The following is a 15,787-nucleotide window of genomic DNA, read 5'->3' as shown; positions in this document are numbered from 1 at the left end:
GCTCCCATTGGCTAGTAAATAAAGTTCTTCTGGCATATGGCAAAGGAGCTTAGAGGCAGGTGGAAAATCCAAGTAGAGAGACAGGAAGAAGGTGGAGAGAGGCCAGCCACCACTAAACAACATGCCAGCAGACAGGTAAGCCACAGAACAAGTGACAAAACATAGATTAATAGAACTGGATTAATTTTAGCTATAAGAGCTAGCTAGCCAGAAGCCTGCCATACGTCATGCAATTAGTAATTAACATTAAGCCTCTGAATGATTATTTTATAAGCCACTGAGGGATCATGTGGCTGGGTGGTACTGGAGAAATTTTCCACCTACAGACAGATCTACACCATAGCTCTAATGTTGCTATGATTCAAATTGTGATATCAGTGAAGGCATTGTTTCCTTGACTTCTTTCTTAAAAGAATACTCTGTAAATGCAATTCACCTAAGCTTTTTTTTTGTTTGGGAGACATTTAATGACCATTTCTATTTCCTTCGGGGTTATTGGTCTATTTAAATAGTTTATCTGGTCTTGATTTTACTTTGGTATTGGGTACCTATCCAGAAAATCATCCATTTCTTTCAGATTTTCCAATTTTGTGGAGTACAGGTTTTTGAAGTATGACCTGATGATTCTCTGGATTTCCTCATTGTCTGTTGTTATGTCCCCCTTTTCATTTCTGATTTTGTTAATTTGGATGCTCTCTCTCTGCCTGGCTACTCTGAAAAGTACCAAGTGAAAACCTAAAAAACAAGTTAACTTTTAAATTAGATGATATGTAAATTGATTAAAGTACAGTTGTGGATGATGACTTATTTTTCTCAAAGAATGTATCCTACTTGTTATAAACAATCAAGGCATAGAATGGCCTGAGTCTATAACACTGGGATTGATAGGCAAAACATGATGAGAGAGTGATTGACAAATAAACCAGATTTTGCTCTAACAAAAATGTAATTCACCTACCTAAAATTGAGATATGTGGTTTTGTGAGAATTTAATAATTATCAATGCACTTTAAATGGTGCTTATTCATGCTTTACTTTTATTTAAAACCTCCAGGACATATTATAACTTACTTAGTGGAACATTTGTATTAGCTTCCATATGAAAATTACCTTTTATGTCTTCTAGAACTTTCACAATATTCTTCAATATTATTGTCCTCCCAACTGTATCCTAAAATATAATAACAAAATGTATGTTATATTATTGAACATTGTGCAAAATTTTAGTTACTATCCTCAGTGAACCTTAGAACCATGCCTGATTTATTCACATCATTCTTCTTCTTTCTCAATCAAATTATAGAAGAACATCAATAACCAGGGAACTGTTGTCCCCTTATTTTAAAATATGAAGGAAAATTTAGTCTTACCTATAGTAGTGAGGTGCCTGTAGGTCTCGAGCATCACATCTTTGTAGAGATTCTTCTGGGAAGGATCCAGCAAAGTCCACTCTTCCAGTGTGAAATCAATATGTACATCATCATAGGTCACTGCATTCTAAAATATGCCATATATGTGTACAACAGAAAACAGAATACATTGTAAATGTATACTTCTTTGACACTATAGTCATATAATTCTGGTCCTCCCCACACTTATTTCATGACGTAGACATTATAATGTAATCACCAAGTTACTTTAGAAGGAAACTGAATAGGAGGTTCCCCTCTGTCATTTCTGTAACCTTTGCAAGAGAAAGGACTATTAACAAACATAGAGAGACAAGTAAACAAATCAACAGTACAGAGTACACATTAGAGAAATTTTATGAACAATTATTAACTACAAAAAAGAAAAATAAGGTGGACAAATTGGGTGTATGGCCTCATGCCTTTAACCCCAACACTCAGAAGGCAGAGGCAGGTATATCTGCCTCTGGGGTTAATGCCAGCCTAGTCTATGTAATAAGGTCCAGGACAGCCAGAAGTACATATTGAGACCATGTCTCTCATTCAAAAATCAGTCAAATAAACAAAAATGAAAGAACTCAGAAGTTTTCACTGAAGTTCCTACAAAGAGTTACATATTCCTTCCAGTTCTGTATTCATCTTCAGAAACCTGAAGTGTCTCAATTAAAACTGTAATATCAATAATATTTTACTAAAAGGCACTATGTGTTTAAACAGTTACAAAAGGTCAGACAAAAACATTAGCAATATATGTTGATCATAAATAATCAACACAGGGCAGAAGATAGTTCAGTAGTAAAGAACTCTTGATGTCCTTGTATATAGGTGGGCACAATTGCCAGTACTTACATGGGGGATCAAAACTATCCACTGTTTCAAGTTAAGAATTTCTGAGACCATCTTTTGATCACTGTGAGGACTAGGTACCCATGTGGTGCATATCACAACTATTTCATACATGGTGTATATTGATACACACTGGTAAAATACTCAATTCATTTAAAATTTCAAAATAAACAGCAGGCAGGAAGACGGTTATGCACCTGCAGTCCAAAGACCCAAAAGGCTCAGGCAGTATTAATGTCATGAATACATGCCATTCTGAAAAACAGAATGAACCCTCTGCCAAATTTTAAAATTCAAACTATGGGTGAACCTCACTATAACATCATATGCCCAACAAAAACCTACTTTCCCAGCCCATCACCCAATAACAGAAAAACAAAAAATCCAGGAATGTGGGCCAACTGTTTATTCCTAGATCTTTGGAGTCAGAGTCAAAGGGATCTCTGAATTTGAGGCCAGCCTGGTGAATAGAGGTGTACTTCCAGGACAGCAAGGGCTATAACAACAAAACTTGTCTTAAAAAACAAAGAAAATCATTAAAATATAAGGCTAACAAACTGCCTTAGCACTAAATACCAAATATTTCTACTGTATCTTATGCAATTTAGAGATAGAGTCAATATGGTGATGAAGGCATAAAGCTGGCTGATAGTTTCAACCACAACACAGTAGACAAAAGGAACAGGAAATGAATTGAGGATATAGATACTCTTATCATATCCACAATGAGGAATTTCATCCAGAAGGTCTCCTCCTACTAATGGTTTTATAAGCAATGGAAAGAAAGACACCAAGGAGAGACACATGTCCCAATACATCATCCTATCTGGGAGGTTTATCATTCAATCAACTACATTCTGTCTCAGGACACTATAGGCTCATGGTCATCCATGAAGAAAATGCATTTACTCACTTCCTTGATTGTCATAGTCTACAACAGTGCTTGCACTGTTCAAATGTCCAAAGTCTCTTCTGAAACTCAAAGTAATCTCTTGACAGGAACATCTTGTAAAATCAGAAATGAAGTTAGATCTTTCCAACATACAATGGCACAGAATATCATTCACATTCCAAAAGAGATAAATGGAGACATAGTAAGGGAAGATTGGACCAAGGCAGGACTGAAACACAGCAGGACAAACATCAAGTCCTGTACTCTGTCTCAGATGCATGGGGCTTCAGTTTCAAAGGGCTTACATGGCCCTATCCCTGAAACTTCTCATACATCTCTTCCTTTGGTTACTGCTACTCCCTATATTCAGCTAAGTCTCCATGGAAGACATCTTATAGATTAGGTATCTCAATATCTTGTGATCCCAAAATGCAACCCAGGCTGTTGTGTAATATTTTAAGATGTGTTATACTCTTTGTGCTGTGGAACTTTGGTTTTAATGATGCAAAGATGTGCTGCATTCTTTTATGTTGCATTTGTTTAACTCTTGAATCTGTGATACTTCTAAAGCCTGTCTAGAATACATGACTGGTCTAATAAAGAGATGAACCACTAATAGCTTGGCAGAAAAGGATAGGTGAGGGTAGCAGGCAGAGAGAATAAATGGGAGGAGAAATCTCGGAGGATAAAGGAAGGAGGAGCAAGAACAGGAGAGGACACCAGGGGCCAACCACCCAGCTATGCAGCAAGCCACAGAGTAAGAAGTAAAGAAAGGTATGCAGAATAGAGGAAGATAAAAGCCCATGGGCAAATGTCAATGGGATAATTTAAGTTAAGAAAAGCTGGCTAGAAACAAGCCAAGCTAAGGCCCAGCAATTATGAGAAAAAATTAAGCCTCCATTTGTGTGATTTTTTTTGAGAGCTATGTGGCAGACTCCCAAAGAATAAAGAGTAGAAAAACACCAACAATACCAGGCTTTAATCCTCACAGCTGCATGCAATGAAATCTCAGTCTACTCACTGGGTTTCTGACTGAACCAAATATAGATGCCTGCAACAATGCTAGACAGTAACCATAGACTAAGAATCTATGGCCTGGCTGGGCAGTGGTGGCACATGCCTTTAATCCCAACACTCGGGAGGCAGAGGCAGGTGAATCTTTGTGAGGTCGAGGCCAGTCTGGTCTATGGAGCAAGATCCAGGAAAGGTGCAAACTACACAGAGAAACCCTGTCTCAACCCCCCCCCCCCAAAAAAAAAGAATCTATGGCCTTAAATTTTGAATTTTTCCTGTTTCCAGGAACAGCACATGATGGGTGATCCTGCAAAGTTTGATTTCATAAATGGGATGGACATTAACATGCTTGGTGCAGCAGGTTTTGCATGAAGTTGCTTCCTAGGACTAGGAATCATTTTGCTTACTCCTTATAAGCTGAAGGTTTAGCTAGGGAGAGTCTTACCCCTAGGGCATCTTGCTAGGCTTCCATTCCATAGCAAGGGCCTTCTCTATAATGGTGATAAACTCCTTGAAAATTCCTGCCTGTTTCAGTGCTTGATTGCCCTTTGAACTTACCTTTTCCTTTTCATTTACCTGTTGTTTCTTTTCACTGTAGACATGAATGAGTCATCACTAATAACCACCCAACAGATTCAATATTCCATTTTAGGAATTAGCCCATTAATTTTTATTTCTGCCTTACTTAATTTCCAGGGTATAGGCAAAATAAGAAAGACTTTGGAGCCAAAACATGACATAAATGATCTTTAGCCTAATTTTCTATGGTGTCTATCTATTTCTAACTGAAATCCTATGATGTCAAACTATACTTACCACCATTCATCTTAGCATTCCCATTTTCTGGTCCTAAAAGAACAGACAATTAAGTTCTGTGTACAACTTTCTATGGTTTTTGTCACCTAATGTCTTGATATCTTCCAAATTCTTCCAAAAAGACAACACTCCCAGGTTCTACCTAGCAACAAAATAACTTTTTTGTTCCCTTTCTTGTGTTATAACTTGCTTTTATCCTGCTGTGATTGAATCCTCTAACAAAAAACACCTCAGGCAATGAATGTGTTTATTTGGCTGGTTGTGTCAGATCACACTCCATCATTTTGGGAGATTAGGATAGAAATTGAAGCTAACAATGCAAGGTAAAACCCATGGGCCATGATTGTTCCTGGCTTTCTCTCTTGCCCAGTCAGTGTCTCATGCTCAGTTAGCTCCACTTTTTAGCCCAGGCACACTTTCTTGGGGATATTGTCATCCTAGGTAGAGGAGCCTTCCCATGCCACCCTAAGTGGAAGAGCCTTCTAACATCAATCATCAATCAAAACAATCTCTAACAGACATGACAGCATTGGGCTATTATGGATAAAGCCACTATGAACATAGTTGAGGAAGTGTCTTTGTTGTAGGATAGAGACATATCTTTTGGGTTTATGCCCAAGAGTGATATAGCTGGGTGTTGAGGGAGATTGACTCCCTATTTTCTAATGACTTCCACAGTGGCTATACAAGTTTGCACTTGCAACAGCAATGAATCTCCTTCCTCCATGTCCTGGCCAGCATTAGCTGTCACTTGTCTTTTTGATCTTAACCATTTTGACAGATATAAGAAGAAATCTCAAAGTAGTTTTGATATGCATTTCCCCAATGGCTAAGGACATTGAACATTTTTTCAAGTGCTTCGCAACCACTTTAGATTCCTCTACTGAGAATTCTGTTTAGAGCTGTAGCCCAATATAATTGGATTATTTGGTTTGTTTTGTCTAGTTTCTTGAGTTCTTTATTATCCTGAGTGAGGCAACCCAGAAGCACATAGACAAACATGGTATGTACTCATTTATAATTGCATATTAGTAGTTAAGTAAAGTACAATCACAGTAATCACAGTTAATCACAGTACAATCCGTAGATGCAGAGAGGCTAAGTAACAAAACATCTCTAGGGGAGATGCATAGCTCTCCCCTAGGAAGGAAATAGAGGAAATAGATTGTGTGTGCACTGGAGGCAGGTTGGGATGGGAACAGGAAGGATCAGGTGAGTAAGGAATGAACAGAGTGGGAGAAGACAATGAGACATGAATGCAATAGGGGACCTCTTAGCAGGAGACGTGGAAACAGTGCAGCAAAAACTTCCTGGAAGCTATTAGGATGACCCTAGTGAGGATTCCTAGTAATTAAGAATATGGAAGCTGAACCAGCCATCTTCTGTAAACACATTAGGCTCCCAGTGGTGGGACTGGGATACCAAGCCAGCCACAAAACATTAGACCCACATTTTTCCTGCCTGCTACATATGCTGAGACAATGGTGGCTGAGAGATTCTGTAGTGGACAACCAATGACTGATCTAACTTGATGCCCATGCTCTGAGAGGAAGCTCATGTGTGACACTGCCTGAAAGGCCAGCAACCAAAACTTGGATGACTCAGAGAACTAGGGTAGTACCAAATACATGTGATCAAGCAAAAAAAAAAAATCAATGAAATGATTCATAACTATATTCTGCTATAATCATAGACTGGTGCCTATCCCAATTGTCACTGAAGAGGTTTCTTCCAGTGGCTGATGGAAGCACATGCAGAGATCCCTACTCAAACATTACCTTGAGCTCTGAGAATCCTGTGCAAGGAGTGGTAAAGCTTGTAGAATCCAGAGTGGTTAAGGAAACCAGGAGAATATGACCCATAGGAACAATTAAGCAGGATTCATAGGGGCTCAGAGAAACTGAAGTGGCAATCAATGGAACATACATGGCGCTGTCTCAGGTTCTCTACTTATGTGCTATGGTTCTTTAGCTTGGTATGTTTATAGGACTCCTAATTGTAGGAGACATGGTGTCTGGCTCCTTTTTCTGGTCTTGTGACTCTTTTCCTTTTATTGGGTTACCTTGTCCAGCCTTGATAGGAGGGTTTGTGCATAATCTTATTGCACCGTGTTCTAATGTGTTTATTTAATATGTCTGTGAAGCTTGCTCTTTTTTGAAGGGCAACAGAGTAGCAGCGGATCTGAGGAAATGGGGATTTGGTGGAGAACTGGAGGGAGTAGAGGAAGGTGAGGTGGGAATCAGGAAGTACTGCATGAGAGAAGAAATATACAAAAAAATGTGAGTTCATTAAGTCTAACTTCAATGATCCTCACAATCTGAAACAACCCAAACAGTGCAAATGTCCAAAGTCTCTTCAGACTCTTGACTGTCACATCTTGTCAAATCAAGAAATAAATTAAGGCTTTCTAAATTACAATGTCACAGGATATATTCGCATTCAGAAAAAGAGGAATACATTGTATTCTAGCTCATAACTCAGGCAGACATCCCTTGCTCATGTGCATGTCACACCAGGCAGAAGAACAGGTAGGCAGGCCACTAGTCCATGAAATTTCTACACTCCCTACATTTCCACAGACACAATCCCTTACCAACCCTTCAGCTTTCACCCCTAAAGCCATGTGCTCAACCTCAAATTAGATGGATATCCTCTGCTGAAGTACAAGACAATCATCCAGGAAAATAGGTAGGCAAAATGAGGCAAAGCCTCCCTGCTGGACAAGAGGCCATGCCAGCCATCAGAATTCCACATAGGCTGCTCACCTGTGGATCTCTACCTTTCTTTCAATAACTTTCAACACTATCCCCAATCCTACTTCCTCCAAATCTATGCTTTGGATCCTCCATCTTGGGTGGAGACTACTTACTCAAACAAAAGACACACCATCTGACAGATGTCCATGTAGGCCACCTGTCCACAGACCTCCCCACTCTCTCAGTCCTCCCTCTATACTAAAAACAAACTCTCCCCCTCTTCCCTTTTGTAAACCTCAAACTTGGGCAGATACTCTCTGCAAGAAAAAAAGGCCACACCTACTGCAAGATTTCAGCACCTAACTTGGGTTTAGAATCCCTATTCATCGAGAGGCCACATAGACCAGAAGAACAGAGGGCAAATAGAAACCAAGGAACCAAACACCCATCTAAAAAAGACAAACTGAGAAATTGGCACCTAAACCCACCTTCACCTCAAACCCAGATACCTGGACACCATCCTAAGAACACAATCAACAACAGCAAGAGCCATATGTCACTACCAGATCCCAGCTATCCTACTACTGCAAGCCCTGAACATTCTAACACAGTTGAAGCACAATTAAGTTAAGACCAACTTCATAAAGATGATAGAAGTACTTAAACAGGAGGTGAGTGAGTCCTTTAAACGAAGCAGGGAAAGGATAAATGAAATATTGGAGAAAATTAACAAATCCCTTAAAGAAAACAAAAAGCAAACAAACAAGCAAACAGTTGATGGAAATGAATGAATCTGTTCAAGACCTGAAAATGGAAGTAGAATCAATGAAAAACAATGCAAACAAAAGGAATTCTAGAAATGAAAATCTAGGTATTTGAACAGGAACTACAGAGGCAAGCTTCACCAAATAAATAAATAAATAAATAAATAAATAAATAAATAAATAAATAAATAAATAAATAAATAAATAATAAAAAGGCTGGAGATATGGCTCAGCGGTTAAGAACACTGGCTGTTCTTCCAGAGGTCCTTAGTTCAATTCCCAGCAACCACATGGTGGCTCACAACCATCTGTAATGAGATCCTGTGCCCTCTTCTGGCCTGCAAGGATACATGCAGACATTACACTGTATAATAAAAAAATAAATAAATCTTTTAAAAAAATAAACAAATAAATAAAATAAAATAAAAAGTACAAGACATGGAACAGAGAATTTCAGGCTTTGAATATATGATAGAAGAGATGGATACATTGATGAAAGAAAATGTTAAATCTAAAAATTTCCTGAAACATAACATCCAGGAAATTTGGAACACTATTAAAAGAACAAACCTAAGAATGATAGGGACAGAAATAGAAAAATCTCAGCTCAAATTGCAGAAAATGTCATCAAAAAAATTCATAGTAAAATTTTTTTTCTAACTAAAAGAAGATCACAGGAGAACATAACCTACAAAATCACTAAGCATGGCTCATAGGCACTCACAGAGATGAAAACAGCAATCACAGCCTGCAGGGGTCTGCACCAGGTCATCTACATAAGTTATCATTGTGTAGCTTGGTGTTTTTGTACAACTCCTAAAAGTGGGGGTGAGTGGGGGTTGTCTCTGACTCTTTTGCCCGCTCTTGAAACACTTTCTTCCTACTGGGTTGCCTCATCCAGCCTTGATAATGATGGTTTGTACCTAGTGTTATTGTAACTTGTTATGCAGGGTTCTTTCGGTATCCCTGGGGTATCGTCTCTATTCTGAAGGGAAATGGAGGAGGAGTGGAGCTGGTGAAAAGAAGAGCAGTGGAGAGAATTGGGAGGAGTGGAAGGAGGACAAAATGAAGTTAGGATGTACTGTATGAGAGAAGAAAAAAATTTTTAAAAAGAGAAAGAATGAAATGTGGACACAGTGAGAGAAGACAAATCTTGTAGCTCTGTTTTAGACAGGTGAAGCTTCCTTCTCGAAGGTTTTAGGTTGCTGTATCCATGAAAATTGCTACTTCTTGCTACTTCTACTCCCTTATGCAGCTCTTCATAGCAGATGTCTTTGGGCATCTCAACATCCTGTCATCTCAAAATACAATGCTGGCTTCATCTTCACAGCTCCATGCAATGAACTCTCAAAGTACCCTCACTGGGTTTCTGACTCTGACAAACATAAATGGGTGCCACAATGCTGAACTGAAACCACAGAGGAAGAATCTATGACCTATACATTTTACATCTTTTCTGTTTCCAGAACCAGTACAACATGGGTTATTCCTCCAAATTTAGCTTCTAAGTTGTGATGAATGCTACCATGCTTGGACCAGAGTTAGAGCAGGTTCTGTGTGAAGTTGCTTCTTTGGATTAGGAAACAAGTTGCCTGTTCCTTCCATATATTGAAGGCTTAGATGGATGGAGTCTTACCCTAGGGTACCTTCCTAGGCTTCAAATGCCAACAAGGGCCTTCTCTTTAACAGTGTTAAACTTCTTAAAATTTCCTGCCTCTGCTTCATCACAGCATGGCCAGTTGAAACTATCTAGTGCTGTGTTTCTCTACAAAAATGACTTTTCATTTCTTTTGAAATGACTTTTCTGCACCACTTGTTTCTTTTACACTGTAGGCCTGAATGAGTTTCAGCAATAAACACCCAACAGAATCAATATTTTGTCCAGGAAATCATACAATTATGTTTTAATTCTGTCTTACTCAATTTCTCAGGGAATGGAGAAAATAGGAATTATTTGTGGACAAAATATTATACACATGACCTCTAGCTAAACTTTTCCTGGAGTCTATTTTCCACTGAAATATTATGACCTCAAGCTCCACTGTCTGCACTACTTTCAACACTTCCATATTCCTACTCCTATAAGAATAGCTGATTAAGCTCTGTGTGCAGCTTTCTGTGGCATTTGCCATCCAAATCCTAATGTCTTCCACATTCCTCCAATAAACAACATTCTCATATTTTACCCAGCAACAAAATCACTTTTGGTGTGCTACATTTTGATATAACTTTCTTGTTTCTTGTTGTGATTAAGTTATCTAACCAAATGCATCTCAGGACATTATCAGGTTTATTTGGCTGATATTGCCAGATCACAACCCACAATTATGGGAGCTTAGGACAGAAACTCACGCTAGGAACTGAAGGCAAACACTACAAGGAAACTGTTTATTGTCATTCTCTCTTACTTGGTCACTGTCTCATCCTAAGCTAGATCCATCTCAGGGCCACTTGCTTGGTGTATTGAAACCTCAGTGGAAAAGCATTTCCACATCAATCATCAATCAACACAATTTCTCACAAACATAATAACTAGCAATTCTGATCTGGGCAAAGCATCAATTGATGTTGCCTCTGATGACTCTAGGCTACATCACGTTGACAGTTAAAGTTAATTAAGACAGACACAATAATATATGAGAAGGTTTTAAAAACACAAAACAGTTATACTATCCATATCAATCACTTAAGCAGCAAAAACCCAAAACATGAAGATAGCAGCAGCAACTGGGAAACACAAATATGTCGAGAAATGAGGAGAAATGAGAATCTAAGATCAAGAAGAGGAATCTAAAACTCTCTCTCCACAGAAACTTCCCAATCCAACAAAAGCTCAAGGAACTCATAACATTATATAGTAAAATTTCAGGCTCTAGACAGATAGTTCAGCCTCAATTTGCTATGCATAAGTGTTGTAGGTTGTTTTGCTTTTTGAGGTATCCACCACCCACCCAGCTCCCAAATATATTACACATGAAGGTTTAACTATAATTATAAATGCCTGTCCTTCATTTGGCTTTTTTCTTACCAGCTTCTTATAATTTATCCCATCTATCTTTTGTTTTCGTGCTTTTACCTTTCTCTTCTGTAAATTTTACTTTCATCCTTACTGCCTGTGTGGCTGTGTGTCTGGCCCCTAGCATGCTCCTAAACTTTTTCTCTTACTCTTTCTTCTTTTCCTCACAGATTTTTCTTCTATTTATTCTCTCTGCCTGCGAGCCCTGTCTATCCTTTGTCCTGCCTTGCTATTGGTCATTTGTGTGTTTATTAGATCATAAGGTGATTTAGACAGGCAAGGTATCACAGCTTCACAGAGTAATACAAATGCACCGTAAACGAATGCAACACACCTTTCCATCATTAAACAAATGTTCCACAGCAAAAACAAAAGTAACGCACCTTAAAAAATATACTACAATGAGTGAGGAAATGCAAACTTTTCCAAACCAAATGCAAGATAACAGATTTTTAAAGAAGCAGTATGTGATTTGTTTTATATCCTTAAAGCTCTAATTGTTTTATGAGTCACAAGAACTTTTGAAAACAAGTTTATCCCCAGATTCTGTATGTATTTGTGGGTGAGAGAGAATGTCACAACTGGACTGCTATCTGAATCTACCTAATGCTTTTCTCTAAAAAGCACAATTTTTTTTGTTCTATTCTTTGTTTTTTGTTCACTGGAGAGCTGAATGAATCACCAATAATAACCATCTGACAAAATCAATATTTTGTCTAGGAAATCAGCCCACTACTTTTTAATTCTGGTTTACTCAGTTTCTCTGGGAATGGAAAAAGTAAGAATGATTGATGGCCAAAATATTATACAAATGACTTCTGGCTAAATTTTTCATATAGTCTATTTCCCACTGAAATCCTATGACCCTGACCTTCACTGTTTACATTGCTCTCAATACTACCATCTTCTTAGTCCTACAAGAACTACCAGTTAAGCTCTGGGTACAGCTTTCTATGGCTCTTGCCATCTAAAGTTCTAATATCTTCAACATTCCTCCAAAAGTCATCAATCCTAGGTCCTGTGCAGCAATAAAATCACTTTCTGTGCCCCCATGTTTTGTTCTAACTCATTTGTTTCTTGCTGTGATTAAATTTTACAAACAAAAGCATCTTACATAATGAACAGTTTTATTTGGCTGAAATTGCCAGATAACAACCCATCACTGTGGGAGCTTAGGATAGAAACTCAAGTTAGCAACTGAAGGCAAAATCCATGGGGAAACATTTTTACTAGCTTTCTCTCATGCTTGGTCATAGTCTTGTGCCCAGCTAGCTCTCTTATCCAGCCTAGGCCCACTTTCTAATGATTATTGCTATGCTCAATGGAAGAGCTTTCCTACATTATTCATCAATCAACAAAATTTCTCACAGACATAGTAACTAACAATTCTCATCTGGGCACACCCTCAACTGATGTCCCCTCAGATGACTCTAGGCCATATCATTTTGACAGCTAAACCCAATTAAGACACAGAGACAATATCTCAGAAGGTTTTAGAAACCGAAATCCAATGTGTTAACCATGTCAATCTCTTAATCAGAAAAAAATCAAATATGAAGATAGCAACAACCCATATGCCTAGAAATAAGGATAGGCAAGCCTCTAAGATAAAGAAAAGAAATCTAAAACTGTCTCTCCAAGGAAAGTTCACATATGGAAAAAAAAACCCTCAAAGAACTCATAACATAATATAGAAAATTTTCTTAATTCTAAAATTGGTAAAGATCCATCATTTTCCAGAGAAACAACAATATCATTAGATGACAATAATCTGGTTTGTGTTCATTCACATGATATTGATTAAAAGATGCTGGGAAATGATAAAATCACTCCTCCTCCCACAATCAGATACTTATTCATAATGGTGACTCCAGCAGTTGATCACTTGCCCTATTTCCCCCTGCAGTGTACAAAATAAACACTATTCCTCCTAGTCTGATCTGAATGTAGAAGCCTAGCTCCACATGCAAATCCTTTTCCTGTGACTGCAATGGAGAGTCTAGCATATGACTCAGATGGAAAAATTTAAAACTCTGAGGTGGTACAGTCATTTAATTTAAGAATGTTGAAGGTGCCGGGCGGTGGTGATGTATGCCTTTAATCCCAGCACTTGGGAGGCAGAGCCAGGCAGATCTCTGTGAGTTCGAGGCCAGCCTGGGCTACCAAGTGAGTTCTAGGAAAAGGCGCAAAGCTACACAGAGAAACCCTGTCTCGGAAAAAAAAAAAAAGAATGTTGAAGGTGTAATATAGAGGACAGCAAGGTCATTGCCCAGGAGAGCAACAGGCTGGAATCAAGGCCACCTGAATCAACATAGGAGAACTTATCTCAGAAACATTTTTTCTAAAAGGCTAAAAATGCAGCTGTTCTAGAATTAATATGCCATCTAAGGGAGAAATTACTCCACATACATACAAGATTTATAAAAGTCACTTTACTGATACTATGCAAACCTAGCGCTCAAAGAAAAGACAGCCTAGACAGATTTTGCATTCTACATGTGCTATCATCCTTAACTTTCTTTTAGGTTCAGGCTCAAGTTTGCACTTTGAACAATTTAAATATGAAGAGGAGATCACAAATCTCACCACTTAGCAGATGGGAGACTTAAGGAGCAAAGATATTCCCATAATTACTTCTTAAATACACCAGTGACCTGATACAACAGGTTATTCTTCAGTGACAGGGTCATGAGGTGAAGGTGCTAGGGGATGAGAAAGAAAGGAAAAGTAGAAAGTAAAAAAAGCCAAAAGCTCATTTGGAGAGGTCTTGCACAAACTATGTTGCATACCAAGTAAGATTCTTATGAAGAATAGAATCCTGGATACTACTTCCAGTGTGGGGGAGGGAATGGAAGGAAATGGATGACTTCTATGAAGTCAGCAGAAACTATCAATGGGACAAAATCAGGAGGAGGCTAATCAAACAATGCTGCACAAGGGGATCACAGATTATCTCAAGAACATTACTAAGCCCACAGTTGCCTTGGGATTGATAATCATATTCCTATGTGGTGGGAAGAGTTGGGGTCTCAAGATCTGAAACAACCCATCCAAAAGGCTCTGGCTCCAGACCATTACCAGCTCTCCCAAACATATTCCTGGCTTTAGAGAAGGACACTGTTTTATTGTCAATACTTCAGATCCTTAGGGAAAGCTCCCAAGGCTGTTATTTCCTCTCCCAAGAATGTTCCTACTCCCTACCTGAAGGCCTAAATTAAATTTTGTTTGATTAGGTCAGTCCTTATCACAATAATGTTTTACTTTTCAAATAGTTGTGACCTGGTGTCATATTGCCCATCTCTTAGAATGATTCTTTTCTGAAGAAGAAAACTGGAATTTTATGACACAAAATGCCTTAAGGTTGGTTGTTATCCTGTAATGCCTCCTTGAGCAGTGTGTCTGAGACCTGTTGCTTGATATAGGGATGCGCCTATTGGCTGGTTGTAAAGTCAAATTTCAGGACAATCCTGATGAATAAATGTATATAATAACTTCCTAATCTCTAACAGTCCTGGTTAAAATACTGTTCTGGTGGAAGCTCCACCTCAGCCCCTGGCACCCTGACATCCCTATATCCAAAGAGTCTGAAATGTTCTGGTGGAAGGTCCACCTCAACTCCCCTCCCCCATCTCTTTCAGCAAACCCACCTTCTCAAAGACTGCCAAACAGGGCTTCTCCCCTGGAGATGCTCAAGACCACACTCCCATATGGTTTTTAAACTGCATTCCAGACACGGTTTTCTGGTCTCTCATCCCCATCTCCTCTCTGGGGGACCAGAGAATCACTGGAAATGCTCCCAGGGATTTTTCTAATTAGGTCTGATTTTGTTTGATTTGGATTGCTGCATTGGCAGAGAGTCTTATCAGGACGCAAAAACCTTTCCTATATTACTCATCGTTTTAGAGGTAGCTTTCACTCAACTAAATTGTACTTTTTGAGCCTTATTAACTCCTAAGCATTGGCAAATGCTTTGTATCACCAATTCTACTCTTCCATATCACAGCTTCATAGTGGAGTGCTAACTAACACATGAGATGGTTTTCACAACCTCCACAAAATTAACTATAAATGCATTTTATAAGTAAACATTAAATTCAAAGTGCCAAATGTCTAAAAGATACTGGAGAAACAAGGCCTCTCCAAATTTGGTCACCTGCCTTCCATGGATTCACCAAAAGCATATGGACCTTGAGTACAAAGGTGTTTCTTCAAGCAGCTCCCTGCTCCCAATGCTGTCCACAAATGCAGCAAAGTTAAACAGAGGCAGACATCTGGACCCAGGGAGGTGCAAGGAACACAAGAGACCTCACAAGACACTGAATTGGTCATTAAAC

The 15,787-nt window shown here is 38.7% G+C and overlaps 1 protein-coding gene across 1 annotated transcript in view; it reads right to left on the bottom strand.

Annotated features, from left to right (window-relative positions):
* The window catches only part of LOC128095210 (zinc finger protein 431-like), a 78,121-nt gene that overhangs the window by 35,700 nt on the left and 26,634 nt on the right, over positions 1-15,787 (bottom strand). Inside the window, exons 2-3 of the mRNA XM_052714004.1 lie at positions 1,371-1,497; positions 1,111-1,171 (exon numbers count right to left, since the gene is read on the bottom strand). Coding sequence (XP_052569964.1) covers positions 1,111-1,171; positions 1,371-1,497 — 188 coding nt within the window. The remainder of the gene's footprint in view (positions 1-1,110; positions 1,172-1,370; positions 1,498-15,787) is intronic.

The sequence above is a fragment of the Peromyscus californicus genome, unplaced genomic scaffold (assembly GCF_007827085.1).
Source record: "Peromyscus californicus insignis strain IS unplaced genomic scaffold, ASM782708v3 Scaffold_4__1_contigs__length_199733344, whole genome shotgun sequence".
NCBI classification, from domain to species: domain Eukaryota; kingdom Metazoa; phylum Chordata; class Mammalia; order Rodentia; family Cricetidae; genus Peromyscus; species Peromyscus californicus.
Note: the sequence above shows the minus strand (reverse complement) of the source record. Positions and strands in the feature narration are given on the sequence as shown.